Genomic DNA, 24982 nt, shown 5'->3' on the forward strand with positions numbered 1-24982 from the left:
CTGGTACCTTTTTCATAGGCTTTTTTGAGTTTGGGCAAGGACACAGGGGCCCCATGATCCCCTATTGCCCGGGCCCCCATGAGTTGTCAGTCCGCCCCTGGTCCATGGACAAGTAGTTTTTTCAAAAATTCCACACCCCTGTAGTTACTCACCTTCCGGCTACTCGCCTAGGCCTTGATGCCTTGTGGGAATTTTGAGGAACCCAAATATTTCTCTGCCAGCAATCAAAGGGACAGGTTGCCAACCTTGTAGGGTGGTTCCAAACCAAAGAAGCTGGTGAGTCCTCATAAATTGCTTTTGTAGGTAAATCTTTATTGATCCTCTGATACTCTACACCCAGATGGAGCTCAGTTGTAGAGAAATCTCTGAGTAAGCCCAGTTTGGGTCAATTGTGAGGGAGGAAGTCCCAGATTGGCCTTTTTTTTTTTATTTGTCTTTAACAATCAAGTTTGAGCAACAAAGGATTTTATGGCAGGCCACTGGCTTCTTCCTTTTAGATTCACAGATAGTTTGGGGTGGAGACAAGCCCCTGCCTGGTTTGGCAGTCCGGTATTCTGCTTGGCTTTGGCACTCAGTGTCCAAAGATGGGACTCATACAGGGCTAGGGAGCAATGGAACCTCCTTTGTCTTGTAGAGTATGTGTTAATGGATGTGGTGTCAGATACCCATTCAATCCTATAGAAGCATCACTTATAAAGAACAGTGCATTTTAGCACAGCTGATTTGAGTGTAAGTAGAACTGTATCCACCCCCCAGATCTGTGAAAAGTTACAACCTACTTCTTCTGTATCTATGACACAACAGAAAGTGAAAAAGATCTCTTCAATGGGGAACGGAAACCCTACAGATGGTCTTGTTGTTCCTCACTCTTGCTGTCTATGTTGCAGTTGGAAGGATTCTTTTGACTTCTTGCCTTGGTGACCCAAGAGAAAATGAAGGGAAATCTCAAAATGCAAACCTATAGTAGTAAAATCCTATCCGAGGTGCTAATCTTCCTCACTTTCTCCAAAACTAATAAAAAAAATATGGACAGGAGTAATACTTTAGGTGCTGAGACATCCCATAGCCCTTGGTGCTCCGCATGTTTCTATGGAAGAAAATTTACCACAGGGCAACATATCTTTCCTCATCCTCCTTAGCTCCCCAGGAGGACTTGAGGTGCTCCATAAATGTTGACTCTCAGCCCCAGCCTTTGACTTGTTACTTTGTGCTTTTAGATTCTTAGTGAACCTTTGATTTGCCTTTTAAAGGGCAAAGCAACAGGTTTGCTTTAAAGCCGGCTTTGCCAGTGGGGGTGAGAAGAAGCTCTGTGTAAGTCCCAAGTCAATTCCAGTTGGAGTTTACTCAGGGAGGGTAAGAGCTCTTTCCACCCCATGTGATGGGGAGTGACCAATCGCCGATCAGCAGCCATGTTATGTTGGGGAAAGGTGAGAGAGTCGCATGGACCCCATACCTAGAAGTGCCTAGTGTAACAAGCGTACACGCAGTGAAGGACGCAGCCTTCCATTTTGCTGGGCAGTCTCCATTTTGCCCCATCATTCTCCCCCTTCCTCTCTGTTCATACACATTGACATATGGCCTGTGTGTTGGGAGTGTCACAGGCCGGCCAGGGCACAGCAGGGAGCCCCAGAGCTATAAAACATTTTTGAGCTGAAACGCCTGGTTGTCTAAGAGAGCTGTGCAATCTGGCACCTGGTAAAAGATAACGCAAGCCTTCCCAGGAGTTCAAAGACATTTCAGAGAAGCACGAACCAGATAACACTTTTAAAATCCATTTTTCCCCTATGTCTCATAACTTGCAATATGAGAGACTTACATAAAAACCAGGCATATCGTCAGATTGGCCACGAGGAGACAAACAGTTTGAAAGGTCCTTGGCTGGAATACATAGGAAAGCAGAAAAGTAGATCTCTTGAACCATTTAGTGTATAATTTCATATTTCATATCTAATCATTCCTCAGATGTGTCTGCATAATAATCTACCCGCGGGTGGAATGTCACTTGTGCACAGGGAAAGTTATGAGCCAAAATATGAACTACAAGAGATTTCAGTTCTAGCTTAGGGCTACGCCCAGACGATCCCTCCCTAAACGGGGCATTGGTCCTTGACTTCAGAGACACCCCCTGCTAGGGAACTGCAAAATGGGCTGTTAGGCCTTAGAAAGTTAAGTTGAAGAATTCTCCCTTTTAACATCAGAACCACCTGGGGAGACCCATACCCTTTCACTCTGAAACTTGATCTGCTAACCCAGGACTTTGGCAAGTACCTTAACCCTTTAACTTCTCTCTGTTATCTCTTTGCTGTGCTGTTGTTCTCTGTATATTTATATATATATTGGTTACATCTTTTTTCTGTAAATATTTTTATTGTACCCTTTTGACCTTTTAGTAATAAATCTTTCCTTCTGAAAGTGTTGAACTGTTTCTATAGCTCCTTATTGCAATTTACAAATTCCTGCCTCTAAAAGAGCGCTACTGTGTTTGTTTAACCCTCTGTATAACCGGCCTGCGGTGACTGTGTTATACAGACGATTATCTCAACCATTATAGTGTTATTGCTGAGATTGTGAGTTTCCTCTTTCACTGTACAAAAAGGAAGTGGTGGCAGTGTGAAGGGTTAATTGCGTAATTAACCTGACCCAGTAACAATCGCTCCCAGGCTGCGGCACATAGATTGTGGTCCAATTAGCTGGAAAATCGTTGTGCAGGGTGCAGCTGGGCGTGGCATTGTTACGCACGTGACATCGCGGTTTTAGATTGGCTAATCCTTCAGTCAAGAGTTTGGTGAGAGGGTCAGGGGTCTGACACCGCGATCGTCACACCTAGTATTGATTTTCACTCCTGATGGCCAAAGGGAGCAATGGAGGAGAAAATAGAAGATGAGTATAAAGCACGGTGGGGGCTGACATGAAAGTAAACCTGCTCTTTCTTCCTGCATACAAAGCACAGGTTCACCTTCAATCATTGGATACAAAGAAAACAAAAAGAGGGCGCACCGGCCTAGTGCATTAATATTTATTAAAATAATACAAAGTAAGTATTATTATTATTATTATTATTATTACATCGAGTTTATATAGCGCCAAAGGGTTTGCTCAGCGCTGTACAATAGAGGGGGGGACAATACATGAAACAGTACAGCAACAACAAACAGCACACGAGGGGTTCGAGGGCCCTACTCTTTCGAGCTTACAATCTAGGAGGGAGGGGGTAGTGGTACAGGAGGAAGTGGCTGTGGGAGATGGAGTGGTAGGAGGAATGAAGGAGAGCGGCTGTTAGGTGAGGGTGGGGTAGGCTTCCCTGAAGAGATGGGTTTTCAGGGAGCGTCTGAAGGTGAGGAGGGAAGGTGACAGTCTGATGGATTGGGGTAGTGAGTTCCAGAGGATGGGGGAGGACCTGGAGAAGTCTTGCAATCGTTTGTGGGAGGAGGAGACCAGGGAAGTATCGTACTCACAATTGACATACAGGACAAAGGCACATCACACTAAACAGCGGTGTCCAATCCACACTGCATATAAGTCCAAAAATGGAACCCTGGACTTCCAACTGGCTCTGAGGAAGAGGCTGAGTCCTCGAAATGCGTTAGCCAGTTGGAAGTCCAGGGTTCCATTTTAGGACTTATATGCAGTGTGGATTGGACACCGCTGTTTAGTGTGATGTGCCTTTGTCCTGTATGTCACTTGTGAGTACGATACTTACTTTGTATTCTTTTAATAAATATTTTTTTACGATAATGCACTAGGCCGGTGTGCTCTCTGTTTGTTTTCTTTGTATCCAGTGACTTTGCACTACCCCGGTCTGTTGAGGGCAGCAGGGAGTGCATATTCCAGGACATCTGAATTGTTACCTTAGCCTTTGCCGAGTCCATCCCCAACGCAGGAGTACAGAGTTTGCTGTGTTTGCGTCACCTTAAATCATTACCTTATACCAGGGGTCTGCAACCTTTAAGACATAAAGAGCCACTTGGACCCATTTCCGAGAGGGAAAAAAAGGCTGGGAGCCGCAAAACCATTGCAACATTTAAAACAAATCCGACACTGCATATATTGCAAAAAACGCTCTGGTCATGAAGGGGGTTTAAGGGCCCAGTAAGCAAAGGGTTAATCAGGGCCACAGTGTATCGTCATAATCACAATCATAGCCTTAGGTCAGTGGTGGGCAACCTTTTTTTTCAACTGAGCCAAATCTCGCCAAAACCACGATTGAAATTTATTTTGAGAGAAACATTTTTAAAACTGAAAATACATCCCCCATATAGTAATTCATCCCCCATATAGTAATTCATCCCTCATATAGTAATTCATCCCCCATAGTAATTCATCCCCCCTATAGTAATTCATCCCCCATATAGTAATTCATCCCCCCTATAGTAATTCATCCCCCCTATAGTAATTCATCCCCCGTAGTAATTCATCCCTCGTAGTAATTCATCCCCCCTATAGTAATTCATCCCCCGTAGTAATTCATCCCCCGTAGTAATTCATCCCCCCTATAGTAATTCATCCCCCGTAGTAATTCATCCCCCGTAGTAATTCATCCCCCCTATAGTAATTCATCCCCCCTATAGTAATTCATCCCCCGTAGTAATTCATCCCCCATAGTAATTCATCCCCCCTATAGTAATTCATCCCCCCTATAGTAATTCATCCCCCGTAGTAATTCATCCCCCCTATAGTAATTCATCCCCCCTATAGTAATTCATCCCCCCTATAGTAATTCATCCCCCATAGTAATTCATTCCCCATATTGTGTGAATTCACTTACCTTTGCTCCGCGCGTTCCTCTCGCTGGGTTCCCGCGCCGTTCTGGTCTTCAGGGCGGACTGTGAGAGGAGAGGAGTTCGTCACGCTGCCCCGCCTACATCCGGGCTGCCCCGCCTACATCCTGACAGCCAATGTTTGCCAGCGGGCGCCCGGCACACAGAAGATCTACATTAAAAGAGCCGCGGCTTGCCGACCCTATTGCCTGTCACCTGGTGGGCAGTGTGCTCCGGAGCCGCAGGAAAGGTGAAAAAGAGCCGCATGCGGCTCCGGAGCCGCGGGTTGCCGACACCCGCCTTATACTGTATCCAGCCCTACCTACCTTAAAGTGGTTGTAAACCTCAGACATGAAATATGAGCAAAGCACATCCCACTGTAGTGTGTACTTGTCTCAATTAGAGCACTAAGTGTCATTTTTATCTGCTGTCTTTTTCCTCTGCTGTCAGCATGAGTCACTTCTGACAAGTTTTCCTGACACCAAGAGAAAAAAGGTGATAGGGGAGGATACAGCCTGTGAATGACAGCCTCAGCTCTGTTCCTGTGTACTGTATGAAGGGGGGGACGGGACGTCCCTCACTTCCAATCAGCTCTCAGGGCTCTCCTCACTGATGTAACTTCAGCTCCCCACCCCCCTTTTTTTTTTTTTTAATTTTTTTAGAGCCGAGAGATCCTGTGTAAATTCTGCACTTTGAATGGATATAGAGGAAAGATGGTTGTAGATGAACAGGTACAACTTCTGTAGGAGGATTTGTTTCATCTCTGTGTATCACCTGGTGCCAGTCACTTCACTGGGTGTATGGAAGGGTTTACAGCCACTTTAACCATTTCAATACCGGGCAATTTTACACCTTCCTGCCCAGGCCAGTTTTCAGGTTTCAGCGCTCTCACACTTTGAATGACAATTGCGCGGTCATACAACATTGTACACAAACTAAAATTTTATAATTTTCTTCACACAACTAGAGCTTTCTTTTGGTGGTATTTAATCACCGCTGGGGTTTTTATTTTTTGCTAAATTAACAAAAAAAGACCAAAAAGTTTGAAAAACAAAACACGTTTTTCTTTGTTTCTGTTATAAAAGTTTACAAATAAATAATTGTTCTTCATAAATTTAGGCCGAGATGTATTCTGCTCCATGTCTTTGGTGAAAATAACCCAAATTAGGATGTATTATTTAGTTTGTAGGAAAGTTATAGAGTTCACAAACTATGGTATAGATCTGAATATTGATCAATCCTGAAGTACTGGCGGCCAATCTAATTTCTTGAGGTCCAAGAATGTCAGAACAGTACAGATATCCCCCAAATGTCAGGACAGTACAGATATCCCCCCAAATGTCAGGACAGTACAGATATCCCCCAAATGTCAGAACAGTACAGATATCCCCAAATGTCAGGACAGTACAGATATCCCCCAAATGTCAGAACAGTACAGATATCCCCCAAATGTCAGAACAGTACAGATATCCCCAAATGTCAGAACAGTACAGATATCCCCCAAATGTCAGAACAGTACAGATATCCCCAAATGTCAGAACAGTACAGATATCCCCCAAATGTCAGAACAGTACAGATATCCCCCAAATGTCAGAACAGTACAGATATCCCCCAAATGTCAGAACAGTACAGATATCCCCCAAATGACCCCTTTTTGCAGAGTAGACAGTCCGACGTACTTCATAAGAGGCATGGCGAGTTTTTTGAAGTTGTATTTTTTTTGTCATAATTTTTCGGAAAATGAAAAAATTAAAAAAATTATTTTCACTATTTTTTTTTTTACATACTGTCACCAGTGCAGTACAGCGTCATCATATAACTGGCATGGCGGTGATCAGGGACACTGACTGGTGACAGTATGAAAAAAAAAATATATATTTTTTTTATTTTTTTGTTATTTTTTTTTTGTATTACATTTTTTTTATTTTTTTTAAAGATTTTTTTTTCATATTTTACTATGACCAAAGTAATACAATGTTACCATAGTAACATTGTACTACTTTGGGGAGGTGATCAGTATTTTTTTTTTTTTTACACAATTTGCTTATAGCAAAGAATTACTTTGCTATAAGCAAGCATTTACCTGAATGACATCGATTCATTCAGGGTTTTATTTTTTTTTTTTGTGCCTAGCTGTGATTTGGTCACAGCTAATCACATGACATGTGCATGTGATTAGCTGTGACCATTCACAGCTAGGCACTAGTATACAATGGATAGCATGAATGAAGCCTTCCATTGTATACAACTGTCATGTGACCTGCTGTGATAGGTCACATGGTACCAGCAACGGGGGCCGGTACTCAGATCTGTCATCGGCCATGTCCGAGGTACGCGGCCGATGACAGATCGAGCTGCTGCGCGGCTCTGCATTAGCGCAAACTGCGCATGTGCGGGAGCACGCCAAATGGCGTGCACCCGGAATGCCGAAGCACTTTTGAAGCCGCCAAACGGCCATTGGCCGGGCGGCTAATGGTTAAATCACACCTTATAAAAGCCCCTTGAGTTGTGTATACCATTAGATTTTAGGTTGACTGTACTTTCCTCACACAGGATTCTGGGTACATCCAGACAACATCGACAGACATGCTGAAGAATTTCATCCAGTGTGATCCCGTTGTCATTAAACCATTCAGTCTGCTGGATCTGAGCAGTGTGGGGCTGGTAAGAAGTTGCAGTATTCACTCACTGTTCACTATACTGTCTCTTCTCAAATACTTTTTTTTTTTTTTTTCACCCATCTTTACTTGTTTTTCTCCCCTACCTGACAACCCTTAGTTTGGAGCCGAGACTCAACAAAGCAAGGTGGCTCCCAGCTCAGCTTCCAGTCGGCCGGTCCTCTCCTCGCGACATCAGCTGGTGAGTTTGGTTTACTCTAACTCAGCTTTTCTGCACCGGGGTTCCTCCGTTTTAGAAAGGCTGATACAACTTGCTGAGCCTAGAACATTATAATGTACCTCGTAGTTTGGGTAAATTTCTCTAGAAACAATAAATGTGAAATGTGCTTCATTGTACATCATCCAACATCTCACCCTTTGGCTGGCTTCACGGCTTGTCTTCCTCTAGTGCAGAAAGATAGTGGAGCAGTCACCTACAGGTGAATCTGGCCTGGCTCTTCCTTGCACCTACAGTGAAGGAAATAAGTATTTGATCCCCTGCTGATTTTGAATGTTTGCCCACTCACAAAGAAATGATCAGTCTAACAATCGAATGTTCGGTGTATTGTAACACTGAGAGACAGAATAGCAAAAACAAATTAAAAAGAAATGCATGTCTAACAAACGATGCACTGATTTGCATGTTCATGAGGGAAATAAGTATTTGATCCCCTATCATTCAGCAGGATTTCTGGCTACCAGGTGTCTTTCATACAGGTAACAAGCTGAGATTAGAAGCAGTCTCTTAAAGGGAGTGCTGCTAATCTCATTTTGTTACCTGTATAAAAGACAACTGTCCACAGGAGCAATCAAACAATCAGATTTCAAACTCTCCACCATGGCAAAGACCAAAGAGCTGTCCAAGGATGTCAGGGACAAGATTGTAGACCTACACAAGGCTGGACTGGGCTACCAAACTATCGCCAAGCAGCTTGGTGAGAAGGTGACAACAGTTGGTGCAATCATTCACAAATGGAAGAAACACAAAACAATTGTCAGTCTCCCTAGGTCTGGTGCATCATGCAAGATCTCACCTCGTGGAGTGTCAGTGATCATGAAAACAGTGAGGAATCATCCCAGAACTACACGTGAGGATCTTGTCAATGATCTCCAGGCAGCTGGGACCACAGTCACCAAGAAAACAATTGGTAACACACTACACCGACAAGGATTGAAATCCTGCAGTACATGTCCAGGCCCATCTGAAGTTTGCCACTGAACATCTGAATGATGCAGAGGAGGACTGGTGGAAAGTGTTGTGGTCAGATGAGACCAACGTCGAGCTCTTTGGTATCAACTCAACTTGCCGCGTTTGCAAGAGGAGGAATGCTGCCTATGACCCCAAGAACACCATCCCAACTGTGAAACATGGTGGTGGAAACTTTCTGCTTTGGGGGTGTTTTTCTGCTGAGGGGACAGGACAACTGCACCGCATCAAAGGGACGATGGATGGGGCAATGTACCCTCAAATCTTGGGTAAGAACCTTCTTCCCTCAGACAGGGCATTGAAAATGGGTCATGGTTGGGTATTCCAGCAAGACAATGAACCAAAACACACGGCCAAGGCAACAAAGGAGCGGCTCAAGAAGAAACACATTAAGGTCCTGGCGTGGCCTAGCCAGTCTCCAGACCTTAATCCGATTGAAAAATCTGTGGAGGGAGCTGAAAGTTCGAGTTGCCAAATGTCAGCCACCAAACCTTAATGACTTGGAGAGGATCTGCCAAGAGGAGTGGGCCAAAATCCCTCCTGAGATGTGGGCAAACCTGGGGGCCAACTCCAGGAAACGACTGACCTCTGTGATTGCCAACAAGGGATTTGCCACCAAGTACTAAGTCATGTTTTGTGAAGGGGATCAAATACTTATTTCCTTCATGAACATGCAGATCAGTCATCATTTGTTAGACATGCATTTCTTTTGAATTTTTTGTTGCTATTCTGTCTCTCAGTGTTACAATACACCGAACATTCGATTTTTAGACCGATCATTTCTTTGTGAGTGGGCAAACATTCAACATCAGCAGGGGATCAAATACTTATTTCCTTCACTGTATGCATGTCATTCACTCATGAGCACAAGAGGCATTGTAGATTTTAAATATGTGTTTAGCTATAATGGCAGTAAATTAAAAATGGCGTTGGTTTATGTTTAGGGCAGCATTTCTCAACCTTTGTTCAGTCAAGGCACCCTTTAACAAAATGTAAAAACTAAACAAATAGTTTTACAGAAGGCAGCAACATCCGCACACGTGGGACACCCCATGTCAGAGGTGATTTGTTCTTCCACAGCTCAATAACCCTTTGGACACTGGTACTGATTAGTATTCCGTTGTTTCTCTTCTCACACTAATGTGACCCCAGTGCTGACAGAGAGGGGCAAGCAAGGATGCTGTGCAGGTGCCCAATGTCCTTATCAACGGATGGCATTATTGATGTTTTATGTTGTTGGCAGCTTAAACGTTGTAATGGTGCACAAAGAAAACCTGAAAGGAAGGCTTAATCCACCTGCTGGTTTGTATACAATTTTGGGGCAATTTTTAGGCATTTTGACAAGGCACCCCTGAAGAAACCTGAAGGCACCCTGGTTGAAAAAGGCTGGTTTAGGGGTCAACTTTAAAGATGAATTCCAGGTATTGATAATTTTAGCTAGTTACATTGGTCCAACTATGCATTTTCCACACCTGGCCAATCCCCCTGGAAGCTGGAAATCACTGTAGTAGGCATTCCTAGTCAAGTGATCTCCACTAGCTTCTGGGTCCCATGTAGATGGGCTGCCGGGCTTCCGTGGTAAACACAGGAGGTCGGCCATTTGGCACGGGAGTCATTCATTGAACATTTTGCATTTCCTCAATGAATGCAAAGCATTCTCTGATTAGATGAGGTGGAGAGGCGGGCGGTGATGTCGTTACCTGCACCACCACCACGTCCAATTAGAGACAAACAAAAGTGCGTATTGGCTCAGGAGAGGTAGCAGCACTGCGATCCGGTGCCCGCTGTGTCCTCCGGACACAGTGAAACGCCGATCGTCGGACGGGACCTCTGTACGAGGTCCCGATCATGTGATCACTGATTGGCCAATCATTGGTCACATGCAAAGTAGTAAGCAAGATGTCACTTGTGACATCATTGCTTACTACGTGTGAAATCTGTGAATGATCACCGAGGTCACATGGTACAAGGCTATTCACAACAGCCTTGTACCATGTGACAAGCTGTGACCAATCACAGCTCACTCAGTATTTCTCAATGACTGCAAGAATGCAGACAGAAAGAGAAATGATTGCGTTTACATCCTATATGGGTGTAAAAGCAATCACTGTAAAAAAAAAAAAAAAAATCTTCATCACCCCCCACAAGTAGTACAGTGTCACCATGGTGACACTGTACTGCTAGGGTGACAGTATGTAAAAAAAAACAAAAACCCATAAATAATAATATAAAAAGATAAAAATGTAAATAAATGTTTAAAAATGATAATTTCTGGTTATAAACTAATTTGGCTTATTTTTTTTTTACTAAAAATATAACGGAATACATGTTGGCCAAGATTTATGATGAAAGATTATTTATTTGCAAAATGTTATAAGAAAAACACTTTTTTTCAAAATTTTTTGACTTTTTCATTTACATAGCAAAAAAAAAAAAAAATCCCAGCAGTGAATAAATACCACCAAAATAAAGCTTTATCTGTCTCAAAAAAATGGTAAAAAAATTAATATGGGTACAGTGTTGCATAACCGCGCAATTGTCATTCAAAGTGTGATAGCGCTGAAAGCTGAAAATTGCCCTGGACAGGAAGGGGGTGAAAGTGTCCGGACTGGAAGTGGTTAAGGATGTGTAAGTAGTTCGGTTATAGGAGAACATGGGGACTTCTCCGCGAGACTAGGGGGGAGGAGAGGGGAGGGGGGTAAAAAAATATATAGGAGTATATAGAGTATATGGTTGTTCAGGAAGGGTGTTGCAGCTTAAATAGTTCAAAGGGTGGAGGAGTCCTATAACTCAGGTAGTTCTGGGCAGGAGGGGGGTTAGTAAAAAATATATATATATATAGCTGCAAAGTGAACACCGGCGTGAGGCTGCACTCTCTAGAGTAAACCGGAACTCTGTGTGGAGAAAATAGAGGAGAGAGAGGTGCGCCAGACTAAGTGTAGTAAAAAGGTAACAGTTTATTGCACACAAGATTTAAAAACTCACAAGATGTGGGTGTATATCAGGCATCAGGTAAATATTAAAGGACGTCATCTGGGCTGGACATCTGGAGCGAATGGCTGGGTCACCAGGAGCCAAGGCTCCCGGAGTGGCTGGCGCTCCTTAGCGGGTCCCAATGGAGGAGCGAGGAGGGCAGATGAGTGTCCCGGGAGTCGCGGTGCAGAGAAAGAACCGTGCTCTGGACAGGTGTTCCTGGCATCTCACACCAGCATGGGTTAGGTCACGTAGCAGAGCCAGCTTGGAGCGTAGCCAAGATGGCCGCCGAGCGGAAGTGACGTCAAGATGTAGCGTAGAGCCGTAGGAAGGGGCGGTGACGCGTTACAAGGCAAACAGCCTTTTCATCAGACCTCATATATAGTGAATGCAGGGTCCAGGAAGGCCAGATATAGTGAATGCAGGGTCCAGGAAGGCCAGATATAGTGAATGCAGGGTCTGGGGAGACCAAATATAGTGAATGCAGGGTCCAGGAAGGCCAGATATAGTGAATGCAGGGTCCAGGAAGGCCAGATATAGTGAATGCAGGGTCCGGGTAGACCAAATATAGTGAATGCGGGGTCCGGGGAGACCGGATATAGTGAATGCAGGGTCTGGGGAGACCGGATATAGTGAATGCAGGGTCCGGGTAGACCAAATATAGTGAATGCGGGGTCCGGGGAGACCGGATATAGTGAATGCAGGGTCTGGGGAGACCGGATATAGTGAATGCAGGGTCTGGGGAGACCGGATATAGTGAATGCAGGGTCCGGGGAGACCAGATATAGTGAATGCAGGGTCCGGGGAGACCGGATATAGTGAGTGCCTAGTCTGGGTAGACCGGATATAGTGAATGCAGGGTCCGGGGAGACCAGATATAGTGAATGCAGGGTCCGGGGAGACCGTATATAGTGAGTGCAGGGTCCGGGGAGACCGGATATAGTGAATGCAGGGTCCGGGGAGACTGGATATAGTGAATTGCAGGGTCCGGGGAGACCGGATATAGTGAATTGCAGGGTCTGGGGAGACCGGATATAGTGAATGCAGGGTCTGGGGAGACCGGATATAGTGAATGCAGGGTCCGGGGAGAGCGGATATAGTGAATGCAGGGTCTGGGGAGACCAGATATAGTGAATGCAGGGTCCGGGGAGACCGGATATAGTGAATGCAGGGTCCGGGGAGACCGGATATAGTGAATTGCAGGGTCCGGGGAGACCGGATATAGTGAATGCAGGGTCTGGGGAGACCGGATATAGTGAATGCAGGGTCTGGGGAGAGCGGATATAGTGAATGCAGGGTCTGGGGAGACCGGATATAGTGAATGCTGGGTCCGGGGAGAGCGGATATAGTGAATGCAGGGTCCGGGGAGACCGGATATAGTGAAGGCGGGGTCCGGGGAGACCGGATATAGTGAATGCAGGGTCCGGGGAGACCGGATATAGTGAATGCAGGGTCCGGGGAGAGTGGATATAGTGAATGCAGGGTCCGGGGAGAGCGGATATAGTGAATGCAGGGTCCGGGGAGAGCGGATATAGTGAATGCAGGGTCTGGGGAGAGCAGATATAGTGAATGCAGGGTCCGGGGAGAGCAGATATAGTGAATGCAGGGTCTGGGGTTTAGTAACACTTTAAGAGCTAAGTTTGGTGGAGAGGCTAAGGTTAAAGTGAACATGCGTTTTGCCCACGCAGGAATACAGAACAGGTTCACTTTAATGCCTCCTTCACAGTAGCTTACTTTGCTTTACTTTCACTTTTCAGCTGCTACGGTCCCCCAAGAAGTGACATCCCATTCCTTGTAGTCCCAGTCTTCCCGGGTAGTAGTAATGCCAGTGTTAGTCGATTAGTCACTCAGGCACCCAGCACTGTCACATGGGGCAGGATGAAAGGTCTCGACCCTCGTAAGTCATGACATGGATACGGCTGATACTTGGACTCTGCACTGGCTCCCAATCGGAGTCCCAATCATGATGTACAGTGTGCTTGGAGGGCTCAAAGAGTTTTTAGTTAGTTTGGAGCTACTTTATCCTTCTATGTTGTGTCTTGCTGTTATATCCGATCCCTCAACAGTTTGGCATTCTTTCCACACAGCTGTAGGTGTTGGAGTGCTAAGTGTATGACATCCTGAAAATGTTCCTCATTTCCTGCCACATTTTTATGCCAGTTAATAACCCTGTAGGGATCCGCTGCCCTTTACTGTCAGCTACTAGTATCACACTGTAATGAAAAATTATGTATGTCACTTCCTGACTTGGGGGTTGTTGGAAATAGATCCTGGAAGGAGGAATTGGAGATAGAGAAAGTCTCAACCTCATGTTCTGCCCGTGCTACTAATACCAGATCAAAAGAGATGATTATTGCCAGATAACTAGGACTGCGTTCCAGGCTGGTTGGGTAATGGCTGAAGGGTCTCCTCATCAATGTAGTTCTTGTCTTCAGGTCTCCAACACAAAAACAGATGCTGCATCATCCTTAGGGGCCCCTGTAATTGGACTTTGCTGCAATATTGATCTGGAAATACATGATCTCTATTAATAACTATGTATACCCAGGTATATGAGCACAATTCCACCAAGACTCTTGTTGGTCTTTTTGCTGCTAATACCTGTTTATACGTTGGATGCATGTACTGTTCATAATTTATTCTTATATAAAGCATGTATTATTAGAGGTGGCCTTTTCAGTTCCTTTTGTGCCTTATGGGGACCCTATCAGTTGTCATTTTCCCCGTATGACATCCTGAAAATGTTCCTCATTTCCTGCCACATTTTTATTCCACCTAATAACCCTGTAGGGTTCAATTTAACTAAAGCCCTCTTTTATCCTCCATACCAGAGTGAGCAGAATGAGATCTTCCTGGATGTCATAGAGCGCATGACGGTGGCCATTGGCATAAATGTGAGTATTCTCTACACCGCTTCCTACACCCCATCCTTCTTATAGAAGAATCACATTCTTTAGCATGAAAGGCATGCTGATTAGTCTGATATAACCCTTTCTTTTACAGGGTACTCTGTTGAAGGCCGACGTTCAGGGTGAACTGCGACTGAAAAGTTTCTATCCAAACTGCCCAGGTTAGTAGACTTTACCCTTTGCCTCCTGAATGGAGGGCAGGCTAACAAGTACGCTTTGTTCTCCCCTCCCCGGCAGCCTGCTCACCTCTCCTACATCCCCCGGCTCTGCCACTCAACGTCAGCTTTTTGGAGAAGAGAAAACTGCACTGAGTCGCTAAATTCAAAGCTTACACAGGGTATTGGACTATTCCCTTGTGACAGTATCGGTGCTTGTTGATTGGCCCAACGCTGTCACATGGAGTGAATCACATGCTGCTCTAGTACTGGGGAAAACAGAGGTACATTTGTGCAGCTGGGGAAGGGGGATTACAGCAAGGAGATTGCTTTGCCTTGCTTGGATAAGGTATAGATTTGCTTTAACCTCTTGGCGCCGGCTGCACGCAAATGTGCGGCCTCCCGGTGTCTGGGCTTTGAAGCCAAGCGGCCATACATTTGCGTGCAATTAAGAAACACGTATGTGCTGAGAGCACGCATCCTGCGCACTCCCTGCACACATATCCAGAACTCACGGAAAGGTCCCAATCTCCTCTTTCGATCGGGACCTTTCCCGATCATGTGACCGCTGTGACAGCGAATCACGGTGGTCGCATAACCCTAAAACCCCACCCTGCCTCCCGGTTTCTGAAACCTTAAAGGGCTGGGAGGCACCGGCGCCAAGGGGTTAATGTGTAAGTTTACTAGTGTTCATTTTGACGTCAAATTTTCGGTTTAGTTTTAGTCGTATTTTAGCCGATTAAAATTTAATGGGTTTAATTAAATTGTAATGCATTATTTTAGCATTTCCAAACTCATAGAATACTCCAGAATTTTCAAACTCATAATATACTCCTGGAGTGAAAATCTAATAACATGGTATTATTTATGGTATTAACCCTTTTGATGCCAGAGCCGATTTTTTTCACATGTTTAACCACCTTCCGACCACCCTATGGCAGAAATACTGCGACATGGGTGCGCAAAATCGTATGTGTGTGTATATATATATATATATATATGTGTGATCCGCGCTCCTTTGGTTTTCACAGGCCAATGGGGGGGCGGGGGCGCACCCCCGTCAACCTGCGGGTACCGTGATTTGTTCCTCTAGGGATCAATCATTCAATTTAGGCCAGTGATGGCCGGCCTATATCACATGATCGATCCCTGCCCTATCAGTGATCTTCCTGTGCCTGTGTTTACACTTACACAGGTACAGTAAATGATGCAATCTTCTCTTCCCGGGCACATTCCACATTCCGAATTATCAAGACACAGTGAGCACAAGCAGCACACTTTTTTACAGTTAGAACACTTTCGGACACATTTAACCCCTTGATCACCCCCCACAGTTAACCCCTTCACTGCCCTCTCACCAGTGTACAGATTATTTGCTGGCGACTTCAGATTGCGTTAGCGCCCCTCCCAGATAGCGTCAAATTTCCCATCAGTACACCAGTGATTACAATTAACCACTTGATTGCCAGGAACACGCTCACATACACAATAAACCTCCATTGCTAGTATAGTGTCTGAATGGATCGATATCTTTGATCAGATCAGCACTATACCAGCGTTCACATTAGTATAGTGTCCCCAAAAACGCAGCGTTAGCGGGATCAGCCGCGGCACCTGCGGTTAGCCCCTGCACTTACCCCCCCCTTCTCCTCCAGCAAGTGTAGTTTCAGTAGGTCACTGTCACTTGGTACATTACACACAAAACCGCAGCGTTTGCAGAATCAATCCAGATCTCTGTTAGCACTTGTCGGTACATTTTTTTGTAGCGGTTCAAGCAGTCCCTGACAGCCAGATGTTTTTTTTTTTCCCTGTGAGTTGCACTAGGTACCTATAAATTTAGTGGCCAAAATGTCAATGGAAAGGTACTCTAGTGAAGAGGCCTACAGGATTCTGAGCATGTCAAGTGAGAGCGAATGGGAAGACTCACTGACACAATCAACCTCAGAATACGAACCTGACAGCAGTGGCACCATGACAGATAGCTCAGACAATGGTAGAAAAGGTCCCTGCTAAGATCAGGTGTACCAGACCCCATTCCCAGGTTGCTGAGATGTTAAAATCGCATGATGACTCTCATATGCAGCAGAGTGCCAGTACTAGTGCCGCGCTACCTTTTGGTGAACTGGCGAGCATCAGCGTCTTTCACATACAAGCACTGCAGTATCACTTGGTGACGTGGCGAGTCCAATAAGTGCAGTACAATCTGGTGCAGTGGTGAGCACAAGCATTGTCCCGCTGCCACCAAGAATTCGCACACAGGCCCGTAGAGCCCCTAGTATCCTTCCGGACGTGCTTGCAAATCCCAGTTGTCAGCCCACAAATTCTGCAGCACCCGTACTTCTCCCATTCACTGCCTAACTCGGAATTCAGGTGGAAACAGCAAATTTAACTTCCCCCCTTGATTTTTTTGGAGCATTTTTTTCATGAAAGATCTGCATGCAGTGATTGTGGATCAAAGCAATTTATATGCACAACAATTTATCACCACCAACCCAAAGTCAAACCTGGCCAGACCATTCACATGGAAACCCATTACGGTTTCCGAACGTAAAGTTTGAAAAATCGCTGCTCAAGTACTATGTGAGGTAAAAAATTGCAGCACCCACCATTTTATTCACTAGGGTGTCTGCTTTAAAAAATATATAATGTTTGGGGGTTCAAAGTAATTTTCTAGCAAAAAACACAGATTTTTATCATGTGAACAAAAAGTGTCAGAAACGGCTTGGTCTTCAGGTGGTTAGAAGAGTGAGTGATGTGTGGCATAAACTTCTAATGCTGGGCATAAAATGCCCCCACCCCCCAAAACGACCCCTTTTTGGAAAGTAGACACCCCAAACTATTTGCTGAGAGGCATATTGAGTCAATAGAAGAATTTATTTTTTTACCACAAGTTTTTGGATAATGACAAAAAAAAATTTTTTACACAAAATTATCACTTAAATGATTTATTGCTCACACATGCCATGGTTATATGTGGAATTACTCCCCAAAATACATTCTGCTACTTCTCCCAAGTATGGGGGTACCACATGTGAGAGACGTTTTGGCAGTCTAGCCAAGTGCAGGACCCCAAAATCCAATAAGCACCTTCAGGCTTTTAAAGAGCTTTATTTCCTCATTACACTTCCTGACTACCTATCACAGTTTCGGAGGCCCTGAAATGCCAGGATAGCACCAAACCCCCCAAATGACCCCTTTTTGGAAAGTAGACACCCCAAGGAATTTGGTAAGAAGAATGGTGAGTATTTTGCAGATCTCGTTTGTTGCCACAAGTTTTTGGAAAATGAAGAAAGAAAACAACATATTTTTTCATATTTCAAAACCTTGTGAGAAAAAATGAGATGTGCAAAATACTCACCATGCCTCTTTTTAAATTCCTTGGGGTGCCTACTTTCCAAAAAAAGAGTCATGGGGGGGGGGGTGTGTTTGGTGCTATCCTGGCATTTCAGGGCCTCCGAAACTGTGATAGGTAGTGAAGTGAAATGAGGAAGTTGCGCACTTTCAGGCTTTCAAAGTGGTCAGTGGATTTCAGGCTCCTGTATGTGGCTAGGCTCTCAAAGTCTCACACATGTGGTATCCCATACTCAGCAGAAGTAGCAGAATGTATTTTGGGGTGTAATTCCACATATACCCATGGCTTGTGTGAGCAATATTTTGTGTAACAAAAAAAAAAAAATGTTTTTGTCATTTTCCAAAAACTTGTGGAAAAAAATAAATCTTCCATGGACTCAATATGCCTCTCAGCAGATAGCTTAGGGTGTCTACTTTCCAAAAAGGGGTCATTTAGGGGTGTACTGTCCTGGTATTTTAGCACCTCAAGAAATGTGTTGGGCAGTCAGAAAGTAAAAGCTGTGTAAATCCCATTATCGATACCATAGTTTGTAGACGCTATAACTTTCACACAAAGCAATCAATATACACTTATTGGGATTTTTTTTTTTACTAAAGACATGTAGCAGAATACATTTTGGCCTAAATTCATGACTAAATTTGAGTGGCTGTGGCAGCGCACACACCCAACTGATTGCACCCTTGCTTGCAGTTTGCCCCTCCCCCCACTGTCAGGTCCATAGGATGTACAGACTTGGCGGGGAAAGAGTAACGTTTTGCACAAACTACGCAGACACAAATTTATCCATTATATGTCTAATAATAAGTAAAACCAAGTTTTGTTACAAGAAACATCCCTCCCCCACGTTTTCGTTTCATTTTTGCTCGTTGACGAAAATTCTAATTGATTTTTGTTTTAATTTTCATCACTGAAAAAATGCTGTTGACAAAAATTATGATGAAATTATTTTCGTTAACAAAATGAACACTGTCACCCCTTAGCTTTTTCTGGATAAAATAATGTACACGTGGGCAGCACAGTGGCTGAATGGTTAGTACTTCCGCCTGGCAGCATTAGGGTCGTTGGTTTCAATCCGAACCATGGTACCACCTGCCTGGAGTTTGCGTGTTCTCCCTGTGCCTCCGTGGGTTTCTGCCTTGTACTCCGGTTTCCTCCCACACTCCAAAGACATGCTGGGAGGTGAATTGGCTCCTGTCTAAATTGTCCTTAGTATGTGTCTGTATGAATGTAAGTTAGGGACCTTAGATTGTACACCCCTTGAGGGTTAGGGACTGATGTGAATGTACAATATATATGTAAAGTGCTGCGTAAATTGTTGGCACTATATAAGTACCTGAAATAAATAAATGTACACGATACAAACAAGGCTGAATCTGAAGTGCTTTAAAGTGTAAGTTCACCCTCTCACAAACATGAAAAAGTGAACTAACACCTTCTTCTCCAGGGTGTCACCCATCCTCTGGAACTCCCTGCCCCAACCCATGAGATTATCACCTACTCTCCTCTCCTTTAGGCGTACACTGAAAACCCATCTCTTCAGGGAAGCCTACCCCACCCCCTGCTAACTTGCCGACCTCCTCCACTCTTCCTACCACTCCATCCCCCACAGCTATCTCCTCCTGTGCCCCTATCCCCTCCCTCCTAGATTGTAAGCTCCAAAGAGCAGGGCCCTCGATCCCCTCATGTTTTGCATTGTATTGGTATTGTTCTGTCACATGTTCTGTCCCCCTTTGTAATGTACAGCGCTGAGCGAACTATTGGCGCTTTATAAATACTGTATAATAATAATACACCCTCCCCACTCACCAGTCCCTGCTGCACTTACCTCTGTGGGCGATTAGCTGTCACTGCCCATACAGCCGCTGCAGCAGTCCAGGGATCTGAAAGCTCCGCTCTTCTCCCCTTATTTTCCTGGTACTTCTGGGACTGATCAGAGTGATTCTGGTTGGTCACATGCTGGAACGGGACCGCTCTGATCAGTCCCAGGAAGCCTAAGGGAAGTCAGGGAAGAAGAGGGGGGCGTTCAAATCCCTGAACCACCAGCTGCATAGGCAGTGACAGCTAATCACCCACAGAGGTAAGTGCAGCAGGGACTGGGGAGTGGACAGGGTGTAAGGTGTTGGTTCACCTTTTCTTTTTTTTTTTTGTGAAAAAGTGAACGTACACTTTAAGGCACTTCAGATTCAGCGTATTGTGTACAGTATGTTATCCAGAAAAATCGAACTCTTTGTGAGGGTGACCACTTTAAAGTATATCCAAAACTTTTATTCAACTTTTGGATTAGAACTCCTGTCAGGTTTTCCTGCTGTTGATATACTTACAGTACAGTATATGTTTAAACATACATTTGTTTTTCAGAGTTACGGATTGGTGTGAGTGAAGAATTTTGCGTTGGAAGTTCAGAATTGAGAGGTTAGTTTGTTCCATGTCCTTAGGGCCAGTTCACACTATAGAAACGCAGTCCAGATGTGTTCCGGATGCATTTTTGCATGTTCATTTTTGACGTGTTCCAGTGCGTTTTTTATGCATTTCATTTTTTTCCCGTCTCTTTTTCTTCAATTTAAATAGGGACATGTGCCAATGCCAAAGCTTCTTTCTGGCACCTCGACCAAACAACTCATTTTTGTTCAAGTATCACCATATTGCACTCCTTAAAAACAACCACACCATATTTTTCCAGAGCAGCCTGTTTTTCTTTTGAGGTTGCCTTTGAATCCCGGACAATTCTTCTGTCAGTTGTGGCTGCAATCTTTCTTGGTCTACCTGACCTTGGCTTGGTATCAAGAGATCCCCGAACTTTCCACTTCTTAATAGGTGTTTGAACAGTACTGATTGGCATATTCAAGGCTTTGGACATCTTTTTATGTCCTTTTCCATCTTTATAAAGTTCCAGTACCTTGTTATGCAGGACTTTTGACAGTTCTTTTCTGATCCCCATGGCTCAGTATTTAGCCAAGTCAGTGCTTCCATGTAAGAGCTAACAAACTCATTGACTATTTATACACTGACACTAATTACAATTTAAAAAGCCACAGATGTGGGACATTAACATCTAATTGGCATTTTACCCTTGTGTGTCACCTTGTGTGTCTGTACCAAGACCAAACATTCCGGGGGCGGAGACTTCTGATCCAGGGGGGGCGGAGACTTCTGATCCGGGCCATTTGGGTGATTTCTGTTATCATTATGATTTAAAATGGAGCCAAACAACTATTTGATAATAAATGGCTTCATATGATCATCATCCTTCAATAAAAGAGCATTTTTTGGCATGATCAGTCATATTTTCAATATCAATGCCAACATTTCACAATTTCTGCCAGGGTATGCAAACTTTTCAGCACAACTGTGTGTGTGTGTATCATTTTTTTTTTCCTTTTACCAGTCACTTTAGGCCTTCAGCCATTTGTTACCATTTTAATGCTCTAATTCCTCTCCGACAGGATACGGTTTGGCAGTGCGGGTGGACAGCTGTCAGTTTCACGAATCTGTAAAGCTGGATGAGTTTGAGGTCAGTCGGATCCTGAAAGTCCTTCCTCCTCAGGGAGAGGTGAGTCCTACCAATACCTTCTTTGTTACTGAATGGAACAGAGACTTAAGCCTAGTACACACTTTATTTTTTTCGTTCGACCCATGCATTTGGGCAGGGCCCCTTCAGGAGGCCTTTTGGCGGCATTCATCCTCTGCTGGTCTTCAGTTTTTTCTTATTTCTTGTTCCATCATTCTTGCCTGAGATATATGAGAAGTCCTTGGCTGTGTTCATGTTAAATTAGTTCTTAATTTTCTGGCGGTTTTCACCTCACATGGGATCATGCGTCATGCCTTCTTGAGCACTTCTGAGGAAGAGATTGATGTTGGTCTTGAAACGCGCCAAGTGCGATTTATGCATGACCCATTTCTAGATTCGTAATACCATCTGTGATGACGCCGCCGTAATCTGTATTGTAGCTCAATGTTTGTTCTCTAAGACTGTAAAAATAAAACTACGTATCTTTTTAAAAAAATCTTTTTTGAACTGCTTAAGTTTATTATATAAGAGAATTGTGCCGTTAAAGTCCCGTCAAAAAAGAGGACTTCACCCCCTTTGTAATCTTTAGGGATGTTGGTACCCTGTGTGTTATATCCCTTTCCTCCCTTTTGCATGGGTGAGATCTGACTTCACAAATTCAGTTTGGTTTGCAAGTAAAGTTTCATGTATACAAGTATATAAAATATTTAATACAACAAATAGAGCAAATTGAAACCATTACTCAAGCAGCGCACTACTTCCATAAAAACAGTGTCGCTCTACACCTCCACCTCCCAGTGACAGAAAGGTGCAATGAAATACTCCATGACTGGTACATGTTCGGTCGAATGGTTCAATTTTAAACCACGAGAGTTCACTTCAGTAGCTGAAACCACCGCCGCGCGTCAAAGTGAGCCACACTCCCCTCTCGTCACCTCACTCACCCCCAATATTTGCCTCTCATTAAAATGATTGGCTGGGTCCATCCCTGGTTTGCAATCTCCATTCAGATGATCTCCAATTCCTCTAAACCTCTAAGAAGACAAAAGAATCCTCATGACGTAATGCCGTTCAATAGCTTTATTAAAATCTGCCCCTTAAAATAACACTCTCAGAACTGACAACATATTCTCGCTGGTCTTTCACATAATCCAGACATGTAATGAAATGGAAGCCGCATCCCACCGCGCTACGGGGGTCGGCGTCACTTCCTCTTTGGCATATAGTTGCGCCATGACGTCTCGTCCTTTTGCCTTCATCTGAGTTTGTGCCTAGACGGCTCGCTGATGCCAGCTTTAAACACTCCCACCTCTTCTGTTAACCCTTTATTAACCATTGTACATAGAGAGCCGCCACTCCAAAACCCTCTATTTCTAGTGTTCATTTTACATGCTGCAACTTTAGGGCTCATGTACACTGCAGCTGATAATCTCACGTTTAGGAGCTTTTCTGCGTTTTTTTTCAGCAGCCCCTGAACTCTCCCTAATGTTTTCCTATGTGTCCATGTACACATCGTCGTTTACAGGCATTTGAGTTTACAGTAATTTTTTTGAACGCACAAAACTTGCGTTCAGCAGTCGATTTTATCAGCGTTTCAAACGCAAAGCGCTTGTAAACGTGGCTAAATGCGTTTTATAAGCATTTGCGTTTTAAATTTTTTTTAACTCTTCCAGTTCCTGATGCTGTCCAGAGCCTTTTTTCATCATGAAAAATGTATGCAAAGCGTTTTCAAGGTACTCAGATGGACAAAACACTGAACACAGGATGTTCCTACCAAGCTTGTCACACATTGTAATGACCAATTCACACCTCAGACCTCTCCCACCTTTGGAAACAAAAAATATGTTAATGACCATTCACACCTCAAATTCCTTATGAAGACCCCCTGCCAGGTGACCTTAATGACTCCCCCCACCAGACACCTTTCCTACCCTTGGAAACAAAAGAAATGTTAATGAGCAACTCACACCTAAGCTAATCTCAACACATACTGCTGTCTCTGCTTCTACTCTCTGTATTTCTCTTAAACAGTCTGAAATAGTTAATAATTTACCACTTTTCAGGGCATTCTGGGCATTTGGGAGGTTCTCCTGTGCTTATCTTTAAAAAACGCTTCTAAATACAAACGTGCATAAACGTGTTATGTAAACCAGGCTAAACAGACGTTTTTTAACCTACGTTTTCTAGCAGTCAGTTTCCATCGTTCAGAAGTGTCCCGTGTTCATGGGGCCTTATTATTAAATGTGAAAAGCGCTGGAGTGGAGCCAATCATGGCAATATTATTTCCCCGATCACTCAGGAACATCGCCGCCTCCCAGTATCTGGACTCAGAAAATCAGCTTGTTAAATGAGGTCTCCAAAGTATGCTTCCTCCTTATAAACGTCTTGGTGTCATCCGTATTCCTCATGAAAAAGATCTCAATATAGTGCTTTATCCTTTTAAACTTTTACTAAGCAATAAAACATAGCAAATGCACTCACGTTCTGCACCACCTATGATGAACATCCAGCAATATTTCGATTACGCACAGGATGGCAGTATCATCCGAACAGCAGAGTCCTGTATGAGCTCGGAAAACCGTCACCATACGGAATGTATTGCAAGGCAAAGCACGGGCCCTTCTCTGTAAATGCAATTGCCTACTAAAATGCCGTTCCTGGAGCGTTTTCACAAATATTACAACCGCTGTCCCGATAAATGGAAACGTCATGACGTCATCTTTACGCTCCTATGACACCAAGACGTTTATAAGGAGGAAGCCCACTTTGGAGACTTCATTTAACAAGCTGATCTTCTGAGTACAATTGGGACCAGAAGTGCAGTTAGACGGTAACATTGTACAGTGTGAGGCCACACTGCGTGAGGTGAGCAGATATATGGTGGAGGATGTTCTCTCACTGGAATTTGTGACAGCTGCACATCCGTTATCCACAGGAGGGTTTACAGAAGAACACGATTTTGATTGGACTTGAGTTTATAATGACTATTTTGGTCGATTCAAAATTATTATGCTTTGTTTTGGTTTGGGCGATTCTTGGTTTTCGTATTTCGTTTTTTATTTTTCACATTTTTTGATTCATAGGTATTGTGCAATTTTTTTTTTTTTTTGATGTGGCGCAGCATTTTTTTCTTCACCTTAAGGCTGGCCATACATTATACAATTATCTGCAGATTTTTGGTTTAGATTTACCAAAAACCATATAATAGGAGGACAAACCTAAACAACACTTTCAGTTGTATCCAATTAGGCAGGCCCTTGCACTACATAGTTGAAGGTAAATCTAAAGGAAATTGGGCAGAAAATCTGCAGATAATTGTATAATGTATGGCCAGCCTTATTCCCACGGAGCAGTGCAATCCAGCCTTAAAGCAGTAGTAAAAAAAAAAAGTTTTCCCCTGCAAGGCAATATCATAATGTGCTAGTATGCACTGCATTGTAAAAGACTTACCTTGAAACAAAGCC

At 44.0% G+C, this 24982-nt stretch overlaps 1 protein-coding gene across 2 annotated transcripts in view; it reads left to right on the top strand.

Moving 5' to 3' along the window:
* Positions 1 to 24982, top strand: part of AP4M1 (adaptor related protein complex 4 subunit mu 1) — a 61179-nt gene that overhangs the window by 15807 nt on the left and 20390 nt on the right. For both annotated transcript variants that reach the window (XM_089663225.1, XM_089663226.1), the window contains exons 6-11: positions 7311 to 7421; positions 7536 to 7616; positions 14426 to 14488; positions 14598 to 14664; positions 20369 to 20422; positions 21454 to 21560. In XM_089663225.1, coding sequence (XP_089519351.1) covers positions 7311 to 7421; positions 7536 to 7616; positions 14426 to 14488; positions 14598 to 14664; positions 20369 to 20422; positions 21454 to 21560 — 483 coding nt within the window. The remainder of the gene's footprint in view (positions 1 to 7310; positions 7422 to 7535; positions 7617 to 14425; positions 14489 to 14597; positions 14665 to 20368; positions 20423 to 21453; positions 21561 to 24982) is intronic.

This window comes from Staurois parvus, unplaced genomic scaffold, assembly GCF_062004578.1.
Source record: "Staurois parvus isolate SC_StPar_1 unplaced genomic scaffold, SC_StPar_1.0 ptg001642l, whole genome shotgun sequence".
Taxonomy (NCBI): Eukaryota; Metazoa; Chordata; class Amphibia; order Anura; family Ranidae; genus Staurois; species Staurois parvus.